Consider the following 20,086-nt stretch of genomic DNA (forward strand, 5'->3'; position numbering starts at 1 on the left):
ATATCCATATTTTAAATATAACATTATAAAAAAGTGATAACGTTAAAAAGAAAAACAGTAGCATATAGATGTCTCTCTTATTAATAAACTAATTTATTAATGCAAATCTTTTCAACCAACTCACTAAAATTTGGGAAACTCTGAAATAACGAAAGATGAATCAAAATTTTTTCAGAAACACTAGAATTAGCTTAACACTCACGGCACAAGTAGTTCATCGAAATGTTTCTTCAGATCTCTGAGCTAAATTGCTCGTTCTGATTCAGGAATAATCTTGAGATCTTCAAGATTACACGTGTTAGAGAGGGCAGCCAGGAACATAGGTGACGTTCCGAAAGAGTGCAGCCGCTGTCGAAAGAAACGCTGCCGTAGAAGCAGTGGATGCTGCTGACGATGGCGGCGGCGGTGGTGGCGGATGATTGGTTTGCGTTTGTGAATTATATGGTGAACAATAAGCATCCATGCTGCTATGATGAAGACCCACGCTACGTACCAGAAGATCTTTCTCAACAGTAGCTTGATGACGCAACTGCTCTAATCGCAATTGATTCTGCCGTTTCCACTTCGTCCTGCAATGAAATCGCGGCGCAAAAAGCTCCTTCCAGTCTTATTTCTTTATTATACGGTAAATTTTTTGTCTACCTTCTATTTTGATACCAAGTTTTTACTTGGGTCTCTGAGAGCGATAAAGCGTCCGCGACGTCGCTGCGATCCGCTACACTGAGATATTTCTGACAACGGAACTTCCTTTCGAGATAAGCCAACTGAGCGTGAGTAAAAGCGGTTCGTCGTCTTCGTGGTTTCCTGCTAGTCGGTGGTGCACTATTGACCATCACTCCACAAGATTTCCCAGATGTGGTTGCCAAACCGGGCGATGGTGAAAGCGCCGGTGGAGGACTTCCTAGACGCGTGCAAGGGCTGCTGCCAGGATCGATAGTGTCTTCGGAATCCGAATGGACCATCGAATCATTCTCCGAGTCTTCTGCAACATGTAAAACATACATTGAGAAAAATGATTTGATCAGATCAGACAGAAGAAGACATTTATAGTTGAATGAATTTGATAAAACAGAATTTCTAGTTATAGGACTGGATATTTAGTAATTAGAACATTTAATAGACCTAAATTAGTATTCATAATCAGTTCTCGGCTACGTTCCGTTTCTCACTGCAAATGAAAAATCTATAGAACACGTTACATATATTATACTATTGGCATTTTCACTACTAACAGTGTAAAGGCCTAAATACAAAGATGGCTGTAACTGAGAAACATAAGTCGTAGTTGTAGATTGATTTATGATGGAATTATAATTCTATGGGTTGACCAATCGTGCATTGATCTACGATTACGACTCACATTTCATGACTTGTATGGTTACGACCATCTTTGTGCTGAGATTTTATATCGGAATCATGGTGAAAGGATTACTCCACCATGATTGAAACACAGAGCCCTTATATTTAAACTATCAAATAAGAATAAGAGCTATTCTGATGAAAATTTTTCTCAAAATTTTTCATATAATTTTTCATATAATTTTTTAGAATTTCTATATAATTTTTCAGAATTTCTCTATAATTTTATAACTTTCTCACATTTTTTATACGAATTGGAACATTTCTTAGAAAATCTACATCTTTTCTCAGAATTTTTCATATATATTAATTATGAAATATCATAAGATTTTTAAGATTTTTTAAGTATAATTTTTTAAGAAATGTTACAAAATCTAAAACATTTAAAAATATTTTTTAAAAATTATTTCAGAATATTTCTAAATTCACTTGTATGAGAAGTTCTGAGAGAAGATGTAAACTTTCCGAATATTTCTGAATATTTCTGAAAAATGTTCGTATAAAAATTATGAGAAAAATTTTCATCATTTATTTGTTTTCATCAATTGTTTGTTATAAGTTTTATTTTTTCTAATTTAGTTCCAAATTTAGTGTTTTGTTGACAATATCAGACCGTGATCGGTGGTTGCTATTCTTTTTGTATTCTCATCGCAACCAGGAAGAGGAAGATCCTTACCATGAGAAGAGTGAAGATGCGATATCGTGCTGGAAACCGTCTCTTTCGAGAGCCTGAATATAATACGCAGGTCGTATTATTCTTTAGTTCTTCTGTCACGCTATTAGGAGAGCCCTATTATTGTCGCAACTATTACAGGAAAACAATGAAGAATGAGCTCTAGGGATGAGATATCTTCTTCTCAGGCCAAGAACCGAAGTATATGAAGCGAGAACGCATACCGTCCGCCTACAAATAATAAATTTACAGATTTGATGAAGCACCACTTAATATCCCGAGCCATCCGGAATAATCAGAAAGCTATCTAGGAAGTTTTCCGATTTGAATTACACATCAGGATCTGCGAGGACTCACGCGAAAAAATTCCGAGTAGCATTCGTATCATGGTCAACGATTTGTGAGAGAGGATGTACGATCTCAGAAATACGACTATAATCGAAGAGCAAAACAATGGATTCCGAGAGATTAGGATACTGAATGAGAAAAATAATATCGATGAGACGAGCGTCGCTTAATTCTGTAAAGTCGCCAATTGCGAGATTCTTTGTGTTGGAAGAATCGCGCGTTAAAAATTCTAAAGATTTCGTGCGAACTTTCTGGCGTGTATAACGATGTAGCCATCATTCATCCGAACATCACTTTTAACAAATTACTAGATTAACAAATTACTAGACCAAATAGCGCCCTTTGTCACAGCCGAGTCATTTTTTACTGCATATTTGTGTGTCGAGATTCCTTCTATTTTGCGACGTAAAAATAATCTAATAATCTCAGTCCCTCACACTTTGTCTTCTAATCTTTGAATTATCGCATAGAAAAACACTCTGTACCGCACAATTATTATCTGTTCATAGTTTCATCAGTAACATAGTTTCTTATTGCGTCTTTATCACTCAATTCTCTTGAAAGCTCAGATAATATCAAAATCTTGTACAATTGCTTAATCGACACGTGCATAATAATTGACTCTATTCTTGTTGCGGATGTCGAATCTTAAAGATCTGGGCCCTACAGACTATGTTTCATCAAAGCCAAATGTAATTCGACTTTTGCAGATTATACATTTGTTATTCTCTTTTCTTTTAATTCTTATTAATTCATTTTTTCATAATTTGTACTGTCTTTCTTTAGCCTATTTCTCTCGTTCTCTGATTCTATTCTTTCTCTGATATGATAGTGAGTCACTCCCTCTGCCAATTTTAAGTGGTCGGATTTCGTCCGTCGCAATAAATAATTACGCGAAATTATTTCAAGTTAGCCAATGATTAGAAAAAAAGTGGCACGTTCTCTTCTACCTGACGCCCAAATAACAATAATTAGTCGGTTACTCGGAGTCTAATCTATCGATATTTTTGTGTGAGAAAATGCAGCGAAGTTGTGTCATTGCTCACGAGTACGGTCACAACGTACATACTAATATATTATATGAGAAAAGGAGTGATTTTCAAATTGATATATATCTCGGAAACAAAAGATGAAAATAAATCAAAGTATTGGGTTGTTCGGAAAGTTTGTGCTGATGTTGAAGGAAAATTGAAACGCAGAAAATTTAAATTTTAGTATACATTTATTAAATTATATAGATTAGTCAGCATGAACTTTCCGGATAACCCAATATATTTTAAAACTAAAAGTTGATATTCTTGCATGATTAATGAATTTTGAAAAAAAATTATTTTACAATATGTATACAATGACATGAAATCCTTTAAAATCAATGTTTTTTAAACTCTTGCCATTTTCTCAAAATTATGATATAAGCAAATGTCAATGAATTCATATACAAAAGGCAGAAATACATTCAAATTAAGACTATTTATTCATATAATCTCCTACAAAGTTGCAGTAATACTGCTGCAACATTGCATATTACAACAATATTGCAGAGAGATTTTGCAGTGATATTGCTGCAAAATGAGATTGGATAGTAATATTTAAAGAATTAATTAAAAGTAAATTGAGATAAATTGTGGTAGGGTGTATAATATATACTCTGCGCAAATATTTACAACATTTAAAAAAAAAATTATACGAATAATGTAAGATTAATTATGTAAAGAAAAATGTATGTATATGAAACATGTGAGATCACAATCTGTTCTTCCGCCATTGGGTACGTGTAATAATTATTTTCTGGCTGATCTAATTGATCCAATCAGCGAATTCGGTCGGTCGGGCAAAGCCTATTACTAAAACAATAATTCAGCAATTCTCAATCGATCGTGATCGATTTCGGTTAGAGAAGACCATTTCAATTACCAAGACCTACTGCACCCCCTCAGAATCAGCCAATAGATTCGGAATGGCGCGCCGGGGGGTAATAACCTTCGATGAAAATCGTGAGACTAACAAGCTCTAACAAATCTTTTGGCGCCTCGAACCATGTGTAGAATTGTTCTTAATAGGGTACCACATCCGAGGGAGTTAGTCTCCCTGATAGCTTCACGTCGGCGATTTAAATAATAGAAGCTCGCACCAGGGGATCCACTTTTTATGAGAATTTTGACGATCTGTCACGCGTTCGTTTATATTTATTTAAAAAAAAACGTAATCATCATCAAAAATTAAGAAATACTATTATACTAATTATCTAAAAGATAAAAAAATTATTTTTTTAATTTTATGAAATAGGAGACATTTAAGATTATTCTGCATATTCAAAATTCAAAAATTAAAGAAGAATTACGATTATCTTTATGAAAATGTGTCACACATATATATATATATATATATATGAACGTTGCGTGGACATTGCGTGGTAATGCAAAAGTCTTTAAATAATATTAACTTGATTTAAGTAAATGAATTGTCATAATAATAGTAAGCAAACTGACTTAAACTTGAACATATTTTGATCACGTTGTTTTCCTTCAAGATGGAAACACTAAAAATCGCGTCCATTTTTTTAAGGGAATTCTTTTACAAAATATCGTTTCTCTAATTATTCTATAAAAGTATTAAAATAGAGATATCAAAATCAATTAGCTTACGAGATATTTTTTATTTTATTCCGATACGCGTTGACATAAAATGTTAAGTCTCATAATCTTATAAACTATTAATTTTTTGATAATCATATCTCAATAATTTTATGAATAAAATAATGACTTAAATAAAATAATGACCAATCAATTAGTATAAAAAAAAAACACGTGGTTGCTTTAAAAAATAGGCAAAATAGATATTTTTTTAAAGGAAGCGATTATATGTTTTCTTTTCAACAATTGATTCATCTCATTAACCTATTCATAAAAATATTAAAATGCAGCTATCAAATGTTAATAGTTTATGAGATTAACGTTTTAGGTTAACATGTACTTGAAAAAGAAGGCGCTATATACCAAATTATAAAACCTAACTATCTTTATTGTTACCAAATAAAAAGCAAAACCCAAATGAATGGTATCATTTTTATTATTTGTTTAATGATATGAAATATTCTAATGATATGTATCATTTGTATAAAAGATTTGATATCAATAACTGATGTCAAATTTCATAGCTATTCCTCTTTTTTACATGAAAACGCATCGATTAAATGTATTTTTTATCAGTCAAAATTTGAAATAATCGAAGTATTATAATTTTTATCCACAATGCACTCATTCAATTCCTCCGCGATCGCGTAATCGTTAAGCCAAAATCAAACTACGCATTAAAGATTGAAATTTGACCAATGAAGACAAAGAAATTTTAGCTCCTTTTGTTTTAATTGGTCAAATTCCAATCTTTCAATCTTCAATCTCAATCTTTAATGCGTAGTCTAATCTTTGTAAAATGTATAAAATGTGCAGAATCATTGCAGCGCTGCCCATGTATCGCCGATGCCATATATACTTCTTGCGCTAAAAATCCTAAAAGGATATTTACCTCACATCTCATGACGACGAAAGTAAAGTTTCACATATTCAGACTTTGCAATATCTTCGCTCGTAGGATACATAGAGAAAAAACATAATCGCTTTCTTTATTTTGAGTGGAAGCTGTCGATTGAGCCTATTTAAAACTTAAATCGATTCTATCCTTATTGAGATTCGATAATCGTCTAGAAAACTCAACAACTCGCATAAAGATACACGGCCAGTCTCGCGTTTCGATATCGTTCTTAGTGCGAGTCACTACTATGTCTTCTGATTATTTAATTAGTACTCATATAAAAACCTAACAGCTATTATTAGACATATGATTCTTATAATAAATTTAAATATATAATGAATATGATCTTTTTTGAGACAAAAAACATAAACTTGAATATTATATTTCTAATTAGCCAGATACCATTATCTTACCGCGATGATTTGAAATGGCACCACATCATATCACCTCATATTTATATCACAGTTTTGAACACATCTGCATGACAAAACTGACGCAGCACCATGGGGAACCGGTGCGGGATTGGCGGACACCTCATAAGTCTGGTATTACATCTGTCAAAGGGTCTGAGCACAAGGATTGTCGTAACACTTACTTAGACTTAAGTTGTAGACGTAAGTAACACACAAGCTTTCACGTATGACGTACAACTTATTGCCATGTTCTCAAGAGATGGCAATAAGTCGTATGTTATGCACTGAAGTTTGTGCGTTACTTCCCATTGAGAAATGACAATGAAATCGATGTTGAAATAGTCATGTTCATCCCTGAATCATTTAAAATTACAAAATTACAGACTAATGAAATTCTATTTGAAAATGTACTTTTTTAAAATTCACTCATTGATTGTTTTTCATAATTTATATATCAAATTACAACAATAACTAATACAAAAATATGTTAACTTAGCTATAAAGTTAATTTTCTAACTGCAATATTTTCGTATAATGACACAGCTGAACAGAGAATAAAGTTAATTACCAATTACAGCACTTATAACAAAGGATGAGAGTAGTCAAAAACAATTTTTATTAAGAATTGTTAGCGATTATCAAACAATTTCCGGATGTTAAAAAAGGAACCCCTTTGAAACTTTGCAGTTAGAAAATTAATTTTACAGCTAAGTTAACATATTTTTGTATTATTATCGTTATAATTCATAATATATAAATCATGAAAAACAATGAAGGAATTTTAAAAAAGTATTTTTTTAGACAGAATTTCATTAGTCGATACCATTCTTATTCTATTAATCTAAAACTTTATAAGTATTATTTATCTATAAATTCAAAATGTAGTCTCGATACGGACTCTCCAAATTCAAAACCAATACTAGAATTCAACGCGGCGAATGAAAGTATGACATGATAATCACATTCAGGGAATATTCACGGATTATCATCAACATTTTTTAAATATTATTGGCTAATATTTAGCTATTTTTAGCTGATTATTTGAGTGATATTTTTAGCTAATATTGTATAGATAAAACATCCTTAAAAATATATACTAAGTAAGAATATTCAAGCCTATAATGGTTGAAATGAAATCTTTAATGCTTAAATAATTCAATATATATATATATATATATATATATATATATATAATATATGTACATACATATATAATATATATAATTCATTGAATTATTTAAGCATTAAAGATCTAGTTTTGACCGTTATAGGTTGAATATTCTTGTTTAGTATTTATTACATTACGGTCGTAATAAAATCACTTATTATTGCTTAAAAATATAATTGGTTTTTTGTTTTTAGATTAATGATTTGATCGGAAAGCTATCAAAACGATAAGTCCATTTTTCTTTCAAAAATAAGAACTTTTGATATAATAAGAATAGAGTTAACATCATGTTACAAAATTATTTACAAAGTTATATTATAAAACTAAAAAAAAAAACGTTTTTACCACAGAGTTTAAGTCAAAATAATTTTAATCAAATATAAAATATATAAAATTAATATACTAAAATTAATATAGTATATCATTTTGATATATTCAACTCACAATTCAGAAAAGTGTTTAGCAAATTTTACAATTATAAAACATATACTGAAATAAAGAAAATAGAAAATATATAATATGTTATTTATTTGTATTATAAAATTGTTTATATTTTTAATTTTCACATATTTTACATATATAGCAGCAATGTTAAAGTAGGAAAGAATGAAATGGAGACGTTCATAAATTAAAAAAATTTATTAGTATTAGGTTGGAGAAAAAGTTCTGTGGAATTTTGTTAGCTCAAAGTTATATACAGAATATATTTGTTGTGAAATTTTCGATTATCTGATCTGAAAACTTAAAATTTTTTCTAAAAGTTCGTTTTTAAAAAAATGTTCCTACGACTTTTTGTTATACACGGATTAAATAAAAGAGCATTCTGATTTTGATTTCGCATAACTCCGTTAAAAATTATTTTCATATTTTACTAATTATTACTAATTAATAAAACAGATTATAGCTGAAACGTTGCTTTATCAAGTGTGATATAATTGCCAATTTAAAAAAAAATATATATGTAAATATATAAAACATACATTTGAGCTAAAAATGTGATAGTAGTCCTTTTTCCATTGCGCAAATTATATATAAGAACAGTAATATTACATTTTTTATTCAAATTTTTATTTATTTTACATTTAAAAAATTAATATTCGATAGAGCAAAGTTTCAGCTTTAAGAATCTGTTCTTTTAATTGTAATATAATGATTTTTAATGAAGTTCTGAACAATTAAAGTCAAAATGTTCCTTTTTACTTAACTCACGAATAACTCAAAAACAAAAAATCGTAAAAAGATTTTTTAAAAATTCTGTAAAAAAAACTCCAAACTTTCACGATATAGATAGTCGAAAATTTTTGCAAATTTTTTGGTACAGACCCATAAAGTGAAAAAAAAAATTTCCCTTTTTTTCAACTCATAGTTTTCTATATAAAAATTACAAAACTTAAATAAATTAAAAAAAATATAGTAACCATTTAAAAGTAGAGATTTCAAGCTTTGAAACTTTTTTTTTAAGTTAAATTTGATCATTTTTAACGAAGATATTGTATATAATTTTGAGCTAACAAAATATCACTTTATATAGAACTTTAATAGAACTTTTCTTCCAATCCGATTTTAAATTGGTTTTTCATTGATTGTATTTTTTGTAATTACTTTTTATACATGTATAATGATACATTATTTTAGATAAATTTTGCATAAAGTGAAACATTACATAAAAAGTAATACATGTTATTCTGTAGAATTCTCATAATTAAGATAATCAATCCGATTCACTAAACGCCGTGACCCCCCCCCCCCCAATTCCGTTTTTTCTTTGTATTTAATTTTTCTTTTAAGAATGATAAAATATATGATATTTTTGTAAATATATTACATATTTAAAAAGAAAAAATAATTATGTGTAATAATTATGTTTTAATATAATTATTCAGATCGCAATAATTTTTTTTATTTGTAGAGAAAGAGTCAATTACTTCTTTTAAAATTGAAAAGTTAATTTCGATACTAAGACGAATACCGCTATCAACAATCTACTATTTTGCATTGATATGATGAATCTAGCATGATTTTTGTCTATTAAGTCTTAGTAATAAAGATACCTTGAACTCGGTCAGCCAATACATCCCCGAGAAGATCTCTGATCAAGAAAGATTTATGCTCCTGCATCATCGCCAAGCAAAATAGTACACTCGTAACGCTCACAATAGGCGATTGTTATCGAAATTGTATTTCTCTCTGACGAAACAATAATAATCAACGGCTATTTTATAATTTATCACGAATCGTGTGAACACACTCGCACTACAGTAAAATCCGTAATTTTCATGCTATCGTACGGACGCTCAGCGTCGTTCTGCATCGCCGACAACCACTGCGGCTGATCGAAAACTTCATCCCCGATACCATCGTCATCCTCAGTGTCGTCGTCAACTATCGTGGGGGAGGAACACGCGTATCGAGGTAAAAAGTTAATACGCGATCGAAAGGGGGGAATGGAGGGGGATGTACGCGCTCGCGTATTGCTCCCCCTCGAATTAATCCGCCCGTTTATTTTGAACGGGATGCCTAATGCCCGCGCGATTTCGCAGCCATTTTGGGGGTGGAAACGCCATGCTCACTCTACCACGAAACCGGCACGCCTCCCTGATTGGTTCTCCGAGACCGGAATATGGGGGTAAAGAAGTGAGTTTCTAACGTTGCTATTGGTCGAGAGATTCTACAGCCAGTCCTTCCCATACTCGCAATTCGGTGTCTCGGTACACGTTTCAATTTAAGTGGATCCGGTAAAGATGCAAGGGGCGGCGGAAGTCGCCGAGATGGAAGCTGGAAAGGAACACAGGAAAAGAGAAAGAAGCAGATACAGATGGTAGGGGGAGAAGGAAGTCATTGGCGAGCGATTACTGCGAAACGGGAGGAACAAATTGAATGTGAAACTTTTCCACGAGCGTATGATATATATAGCTGGTTTTCTATGATTTCAGTGCTTGAAAGGCGGATACTTGCTGAGTTTCCGCTGTTGTCGGTCTTGGTCGTCTCATGGTTCGCGCTTGTTGACTTCATTACGAAAAAGAGAACGCGGGACTCCAAGGCATAATAAGTTCTAATAATGTTCAATCATAGAAACGTTGCTTATTTAATACGAATTGTAAGGCGTATACATCGCAAGAAAATTAATTTTATTTTTTACGAGATTTTTCGAATATAATGTGCAATGGGGCAATTGGATGTTTACATCTAAAATATTATATCATCGATATATAACGCATAGTAAATTTTAAAATTAAAAAATATGCCTGGAAAAATATTACCATACATAAATTTGCAATTTTTTAATTTATACATATTTCGATTGTGGAATCCCATGTAGGATTTTACTATTCCGACATTGACCTAAGATTGATTAGGTAGCCTATATTGGTGATAATGGCAACCATGACTGGTCCACTAATGGGAATACTATGGGATGATAACTTCGGCTTATCATACCAATTTGACCAATGGTTTTAATGCAATGATTATTTCAATTATTTGAAATGCTTTCCAACAAGAGACACAGAGATAACAGAATCATTTTATTTTTGTTTAACATTCATCATTGGTCATCAAATAAGAATAATTCACTATGTTCACTATCATCTGTGACAAATGGTTTCTTCATTGTGATATAATATAATTTCACTTATATTGTTCATACTGTCAATATTAATTTCACTGTTATTTTCTTCACTGTTATTTTTTTCAATATTAATACTTATTAATTTTCAATATTATTTATCACTGATGTTAATTTTTAATTTTCAAAAATTGTTTTAATTTTCTTTTTTTGTCTATAATAATTTTTCGACATTTAATAAGGACTCAATAACTATTGCACGACAAATTAAATATAATAGACAAAAAACTGTGGAAATCAATGATATCCCAGACAGTCGTATATCAGATATGGCTAGAACAAGATACCAAGTATCGACCAATAATTGGTTACCATATTGGGTCAAGCATTGGTGCTATTGAAAACGATTGACATTCCTATATAGGATGCAACAATCATAAATTTGCTTCGTTTTTCAATAAATTATCCACTATAATTATGGTGACTATACATCTTTTATTGTAAAGAACAATCCTTTATTTTAGATAGCTGTCCTTAAGATTTATTTGTTTCTTCAAAATTAAATTTTGTTGACATTACGGGAATTTTTTTTTTTAACTAGCATTCCAATGTTTATGTATCCAATATTATATTAATGAGCAAACTTTTTTACAGAAAATATTTTAAATTTCGATGTTCATTGTATGTACATATATAGCGATAATTTAATTTTTGTAGTAACAAGTTTTAAAATTGATTTTAAAAGCAATTTTGAAAAAGACTGTGAAATCAAGAAACGTCGATTATGTAAATCGATTATGTAAATTTAAAATATATACTATTGTTTAATGGTTTAATGGTTTTTACATACATGTTTTTAATCATTTCTTCAATCATTTATTAAATTTTATTAAATCCTGCCTAGAGGCATCCGACTTTCTACACGAAGCAAAATTCATCCGCTGAAAAGTCGAACACGCAGGGGAAGTGATGGATTTCACTTTTCGTGGAAAGTCATTACACAATGAGAGAAGAATGTGGGATAGTTCTTGACATTGTAGTTCTTAATGTTAAATCAGAAATCAAACATTATTTTTAAACTTTTTTTGTTGATAACATTTTATGAATTTTATCAATATTCGACAAATATAATTGCCAGTATTGCATCAGTATAGTTTATCAATGTTTGATTGCCAATAGCATGGATCAATATCGGATCATATTTCTAATTGACAAGTGTTAGACCTGGGTAGCGACAACAAAGTGAATACAAGCTCTATTCTTGAATTTTTCGGTGAATGTAACGCCGCGTGTCATTGCATAAAATGTGTGTACTAACGTAACATGCATCAACAATGCAGAAACACGATTGATGATGTCAATGACACGTTAATAGCAGTGTCGAAACGAAAGATTCTTTGTTTCAAGAGAACCAAGATGTCGTACACGTTTCGGAATTCATTAAGTTTAATGTATGCGGGAGATTAATTCAAGAAGCAGCAAAGCGGCCACGTGCTTTCTTCACGAGTGCGGAAAAAGAGCGCCAAGGAGAAAATGCCAGAATAAATGCATATCAGAAGGATCGTCGAGACCGCGAGAAACAAAGAACTTGTTGAAGTTCATGTCGATGTAACAGCGTCGATCACCATCGTTGATAGTTACAAAGATCGGAGATATAAAAGACCAATAACTATTAAAAATAAATAGTTAAAGAAAGTTTATTTCTTTTTCATGTCTTATGGATACACATTTATTTATCTTAAACTTACTAAGTCCCCTTTTTGGCTAAGTCCTCTCTTGTACGCTGAAGTAAATAAATTCTATAATTAATCTTAAAGCTAATAACTCTTCCACAATTTACCCGACTGTATAACTCACTCGCATGTTGCACACGGTGAAACTTTCACGTTCGTTGGAATGTTTCTTATTTTTCTTATTATTCTAAATATTATATTCAAGTTTTTATCATGTTTTATTATGTTATTATATTGAGATCTAACAACGCCATGTGTTTTTCTATTATATATAATCAATTTTTCTATTTAAATTAAACTTTTTCAATAAATGCTTTTGAGCGATCTAGCTATAATTTTCAGATTAAATGTTTTCATTTTATTCTGTTACTTCTTTAATTCTTTGTGATAACATTTGTATTAAGTAAAATAACGTAATTTTATGATTTAATGTTTTAAGGGAGATAATAATGTTTTGAAAAGGAATTAAATCTTTATTACTTTGGTTGAAAGAGAAACTGTCTTTAAATGCATTGAGTTATAATAATTTCTTTTAAGAAAAATTAAAGCCATTTGGATTGGAAATATATTTCAACAGAAATACAAGGTTACATACTTAGGTTTCATTGTATAAAAATTAAAGATAATGCCACTTGAATTATATTCTTTATTTAATTTATATTGGATTTAACTTAGCACCAGTTGTTAATATCAAATCTTTTAAGAAGTAAACATATCATTAAAGTCAAGTAAATAATGAAGATAGAACTACTTGGTTTTACTTTTTAATTTTATATCAGATTTCAGTAATCTTAAAATTCCTAAATGTAATCTATACATACAAAAATTTTAACTACATATGTATAAAATTTTAATAAGAACAATAAGTTAAATGATCCAAAAAGATAATAATATAATTAATAGTTTGTAATTGGTTAGTATTACTATATTTTCTTAGTTTATATAACTTATTTATTGTTCTTATTAGAACTTTATAATATACAGTTGACATGCTATTTATCTTCAAATTTCTAGTCATTTATAACTTTTTTTCTCTGAGTGTGTAGATATTTCTAGCGAATCCTATTCAATAAAGATAAGCTGTAGAGGATAAAATAGCTACAAAATGATTTTTAAACAATTGCGTAATTTACAAATATTATAATTGTAGTTATTTAAAATGTTTTTTTACAGCAGGACTCTTTATGCGACCATGCGCATGAAAAGAATACCGCACAGAAACAGTTTATCGCATTTATCCTGTATCCGGATGAAGACAAATTAATGATAATAAGAGGGTGGTTCGTATAGAATTAGCTACGAATCATCTCTCCCGCTGACTGATCGTTATCGGTAATTTGCGACGTTTGCTCCCCCGTGGGATTCGAGATCTCCGGGGATATTCTTCCCCCATCCGTTTTACTTCTCTCACATTTGTGATGTGCAAATAGGATTTCGTTAGCGACAAATCACTTTCATGATCGCACGAAGGTCAATCAATATAAATAAATTAGACATCGATAAGTTTTAATATAACATACACTAAGATTTATCAGATAATATATAATTGTAGATATATGTATATTAATAACATATAATTAAATTTTATATTATAATATATTAAAATAGATACTAATTGTAATATAATATTAATTAATTGTAATAATAACATTAAATAATATTATATAATATAGATAATTATTCAAATTAACGGACATCCCGATGATCTTGATCTTGACATATGTTGACTTTCAAAAGGTTTTAAGTGGCGGTCACTGTTTGTTCAAAAGTTATTGTTAATTTCAAAATAACATAAATATTTTATCTTTTTTTTTGTAGGTATGTGCAAAATATATTTCTACATATACACCCTAGTCAAACATTGTTTTTTGTCAAATCATATCTGAAGATTTTTTTAATTTGTAAAAAATTAACATATTTTTTTTAATATTCTGAATTCTGGGTGTGAAATTCAACACAGGAAATCTGAATGTAAAAAGCTCCATATTCTTCATAAGGAAGTTTCGTCTGTGCTTTCGACTCACCAACTACAGACTACTAATTCAATATTTACGTTATGAATATTCTTAATCGAGTTTAACACCATCTGTACTTATAAAACTGGCCAATCTTCTAGCTATTCCTCTGAAGAATGAAATGACTATGTGGCCAGTTTCTAATTACGGATGTTATTGAACCCCGAGGGTTCATTTAAGGGTGATCGAGTAAATATAAATCATTGTAGATCCATTCATACATCTAGTACAGTACATAAAAGCATATTATACCTAATACTTTTTATGTACAGATATATATACATAACTGTCATGTCTCTTGATATAAAAAAAAGTATGATATCAAACTTATCTTTTTAAAAAAGATAAATGAAGGCGCTACATGCTCCTCGAAAAAAAACTATTGTACTAAATTATAAAATCTAAGTGATACTGTCTTTATAAGAGTACGTGCTCGTAAAAGAAAAACTATTGTACCAAATTATAAAACCCAAATTGTATTATCTTTATTATATTAAATAAAAAGTAAAAACTCAAGTGTGTGGTACTATTTTAATTATTTACTTAACTCTAATGATATATACCATTGGTATAAAAGATAACAAAAACTGGCGCCAAATTTTGAAAGAGAATTAAATAACTATTACTATTGATTGGAAGAAAAGTAGTTAGGATTTAACTTGGTGCCAATTGTTAATATCAAAAATCTTTTATACATATCATTAGAGTTAAATAAATAATAACGTATCATAACTCGAATGTTATTTTGTATATAACTATTTTTTATATAAAGGGAAAGAGACACTCTCGAAGAATAATAGTTATAGAAAAGGAGTGCTTGAACACGGACGATGGTCAGGCCCCTGCGGTTCCAATTACGATTGAAAGGCGCTCCTGTTTGTTCACCTCTTACAACTGCAGACTCTTCAATGCCTCGTAGAACCCATACTCTAGCCCCATGACCACTTTTGAATTCGGTGAGTGCGTTTCCATAACGAAAACGCGATTTTCGCAGCTGAACGGCAACTTCCTCCATAAGGAGAACTCTATTCCGGCATTTGAATATAATTAACATGCGATCCTCATGTTCGTGTCAAAAGAAAAATTGACTAACGCTGCGCATCGAGATTACACAAATTTACATTTCGTTGAATTTTAAAGGCTCTATTAAATGTATTAATTATAGTTTTTCTTTTGCATTCTTGAGAATATGACTTTCTTTTTTATACCGTATGAAAAAAAGAAGTCAAATGTTTATTGGATTATGGATAGAGATCTATTTACATTTCCATAATACATTTTCTTGATATCGAGAAATGAAACATTGCTGAATGCACTATTATGTTAACTTAGCGTTCCTGTTTTCGCAAAGTATTGAATAATCAAAGAAACAATTGCCATCACAAAGGTTTTTGATTAGCTCGTTTATATTACAGTAATGTTAGACTACCAGATGATATAGAATTCTGTAAAGAAATAGGAAAGACTAGAATCGCGTGTCAGAATTTTTGAGTAATGACTTTTGGAAAAAAGTGGAAATAAGATTTTGAAATAATATATACGTCATAATGTACTCCTTCATCCTTTGGATGTTAAGAAAAGATCATTTTTAAATACATCATATATCGTACAAAAAGGTTTAATTTCAAATAAAGCTGCGGAAATATAATAATTAGCTCCGTACTTAGGATTGATTGTCACACGTTCCAAGCAGTAACACATTTTTTTATGAATACACAAAAAATGCAGTTTTTATTTTAATATCAATTCTATATTTCAAACAATAATAGTAATTATACTATTGCTACAAAAAAAATGATAATGTGTCAAGGTCATTTAAAATCGGTGAGGCCGTCAATTTTTTAAGTTTTACCTTCCCACCCTCATTTCCGTGCACTGTGCGGAGAAGAGCGACGCTTTTTTGTTTCATGCAAAACGCGTTGAATAGCCTAATTTTATTAATTTTTGAGCTGCATGAGCGAAACTATATAATTACCGTAAATCAATTTATTGGCTCTTATAATCAAAAAGCTTGATTCACACATTCATTTATTCACAATAAACTATCAGAACGCATTGTGGCATTTTAACTCAGCCAGAATGCATATTGATCGATTATCAAAAGAATCATAATACGAATTTCGCTTTGTAGTCTTTTTGAATATGCCATTATTGAAGTCATTCAACAAAGTTTTTATTTGTATCAAATCTTATTATTTCCACATTATCTTTCGATACAAACTTTATTTTGTTCCAGGAAAAAATTATTTTTGATTGCTTTATAAATATAGCTTTTCGTAAATATAGCTAAATTTTAATTGCATTTTAATAAAATAGAATTGAATTTGCATCGAACTGTACATATTACTGTTTTAAGTAATTTTTCGTTTGAATAATTAATTTAAAAGTTTAATTTCAAATAAAGCTGCGGAAATATAATAATTAGTTCCGTATTTAGGATTGATTGTCACACGTTCCAAGCAGTAACACATTTTTTTATGAATACAAAAAATGCAGTTTTTATTTTAATATAAATTCTATATTTCAAAAAATAATAGTAATTATACTATTGCTACAAAAAAAATGATAATGTGTCAAGGTCATTTAAAATCGGTGAGGCCGCCAATTTTTTAAGTTTTACCTTCCCACCCTCATTATCATCAATTAAATTAGTGATTTTGTTGATTGGAATCAACATTTATATGAAATAAAGAAATTTATTTGCATTTAATACGAACAAGTTCGTATACCAAAAAAAATATTGCATTACAATATCTGTGTGTGTTTTCACTAAACTCTCAACTCTATTAGAACTGTTAAATGTAGTAATTTGTTTACAATAATAATAAATTATTTTGTATTATTGTAGAAATGTAGTCGTAAGTATTGAACAAAATATTTCAGTTAGGTACACCCAATTAGGAAACAAATTTCATAATTTTTAATAAAATTCTCCTCTCAGTGCATAATATAAATAAAATAAAAATAAAAACAGTAATTTGAGAAATATTTCTCTCGAATAGAATATATCTCTCTTTCTTATATTTCTATCAAACTTTTTATCAAACACAATATATTATCAATATACAAAGTATCTGATAATTGTTCTGATATAATTCGTGGATATATAGAGCGAACTAAACTGAGACTGGAAAGTCCTCTATCATTTTGTAATTTTCGCAACAGTTAACAAGATATTAATTGTTAAAAATTACTGAAAATTAGTTTTCAATAATTTTTTACTCAAATACTATCAACTTTATAGAAAAATTGCAAGAGAAAATTATTAATTTTCTTTTCATAAAGTTCTAAGAATTTTTTAGAATTTTTTCAGATTTTTTTCAAAAAATCTCGTATTTTCTCATATTATTAAAAATAAGAAAATGCATACTAGAAAGTTGAAAAATTTGCAGTTCTATGAAAAGAAAATCAACAATTTTCGTCTCTTGCAGCTTTTCTGTAAAGTTGATGGATTTGAGTAAAAAATTATTGAAGACCAATTTTCAACAATTTTTTAGCAATTAATATCTTGTTAACTGTTGCGAAAATTGCAAAATGATAGAGGACTTTTCATCTCAGTTTAGTCCGCTCTACATGTCCACGAACTCTGTCAGAACAATTATCAGACACGCTATATATTAAAAAATATGCTATCGTGCCTTATAATAAGATATTAGATTGTGAGAATAGTAGGAAATTACTTTTATCATGATTCTAAAGTTTGATTTCGTTGAAGGATCGATATTACGAATTAAAACTAATGCTATCTGGGAGAAAGATCTTGTGGTTGAAAGCCCGAGGCAATGGCGCGCGAGGAGAGCGTATCCTGTAGAGTCAGTGTATCAGTGCGCCGAAGTTGGGAGAGGGTGGCTTGTTTACTAGCGACAGTTGATTTGACAAAGCCACGAGTCCATTTATACAAGTGAATATTACAGGGGCGCAGTCGAAGGGTGGCTTGTTATCCGCTCATTGAAGTTAACCACGGGGCTAAGTGCGCGAGAAGGGTAGCGACGGTGACGACGGAGGCAGCGAGGGCTAGAGGATTGGTGGATGATGCATTACGAGGGTGAGTAGAAACGTGATGGAGAAGAGGGAACAGAGAAGAGAGACGGTTTACGCGAAAGCCTACGAGCCAATAAGAGGCCAGATCGTCACCACCGAGTAACCACGGGGCTTTCCGCTGAATTATTCGACCGAGATTGAAAAGTTAGCGCCAGCTGGTTTGCGATATCCATGAATCGCTATCTTTGTAACTCTTCTGTTAGTTTTTCTAGTTAAAATATATATCTATGAAAAATCATAGAGTTGCATTTATATAAAATAATAAATCTCCATAAATAGCAAAGAAACCACTTCGCATTTAGAAGTAAATTGTTAGTCACATTAATTTTTACTATCGTAATAGTAATCATAATAGTCTAATAACATAATAACTAATCACATTATATTTAATAACTAATTATTAATTAATAACTAATCACATAATAACATTATATTTAGTTTCTTTACTTTAAAATAATACAAAAATTTACGGTAATTATTCGGATTAATAGACACTATACCAATGATCTTGATATTAATATATATTGTCAAGATCATGACTCAATACAACACAGAATTTGCAACAATATCGTTATAATAACGCTGCAATATTGCTGCATTGTTACAACTTTTGTGTTGTAGGGGATCTTCAATAAGTGATCTTCAAAAAGTTTTAGACAGCGATTGTCACTGTGTTCGTTCAAAAGTCATTAACAGATAAAATTTAACAAATGTCTTATTTCTGCAATATCATACTGACGGGTATGCAATTTTCCACACGAAGGAAGGTTCATCCTACTTCCTCCCCTTTCTAGGGACATACTTTTCACGCGAAACGAGTTCCACTCCAGTTTCCTCCCTGCCACAGGGCTTACGACTTTCCAAGCGAAGCGACTTAAATCCCACCTCTCCCACTGCCTCGGGGCGTATGACTTTCCATGCAAAGCGACTTCCACCCCCAATCCTGCCATGAGGCGTAGACTTTCCACGCGAAGCAAGTTCCACCCCATCTTCCTTCTGCCATAGGGCATATGACTTTCCGCAAATGTGCGGTAAAAATATATTGCAATCATTGTACATCAGTTTTATTTCGGATGAGATGAGTTAATTCCTCGACCACGAACTTTTTAATGTTTAATTCACACAATTTAACATTTGATATGTATTTAAGATATTCATTCAACATCCAGTTTTCTAACTGGCATGAGTTTTTTTATTCCTATGGGAAAGTGATTGACAATCTCATAAAGAGCAACATCGG

At 30.5% G+C, this 20,086-nt stretch overlaps 1 protein-coding gene across 1 annotated transcript; it reads right to left on the reverse strand.

The window, feature by feature from the left end:
* Positions 1 to 298: 298 nt before the first annotated feature.
* LOC105627422 (homeobox protein MSX-2) lies at positions 299 to 9,613 on the reverse strand. Its single transcript, XM_012208705.1, has 3 exons — positions 9,544 to 9,613; positions 643 to 982; positions 299 to 569 (listed from the first exon to the last, which is right to left on the reverse strand). Exons 1-3 carry the CDS (start codon positions 9,611 to 9,613, stop codon positions 299 to 301), a joined length of 681 nt encoding a protein of 226 aa, XP_012064095.1.
* Positions 9,614 to 20,086: the final 10,473 nt, after the last annotated feature.

Source organism: Atta cephalotes, assembly GCF_000143395.1.
Source record: "Atta cephalotes unplaced genomic scaffold scaffold00009, whole genome shotgun sequence".
NCBI classification, from domain to species: domain Eukaryota; kingdom Metazoa; phylum Arthropoda; class Insecta; order Hymenoptera; family Formicidae; genus Atta; species Atta cephalotes.

Bases quoted from the DNA above. Each gene is read 5' to 3' on its own strand.
- LOC105627422 (XM_012208705.1), bottom strand. From the start codon at position 9,613: ATGATGCAGGAGCATAAATCTTTCTTGATCAGAGATCTTCTCGGGGAT. The intron at 983-9,543 runs GTATCTTTATTA...TACATGTTGCAG, and splicing joins ATTGGCTGACCGAGTTCAAG to AAGACTCGGAGAATGATTCG. The intron at 570-642 runs GTAGACAAAAAA...ATTTCATTGCAG, and splicing joins ACTTGGTATCAAAATAGAAG to GACGAAGTGGAAACGGCAGA.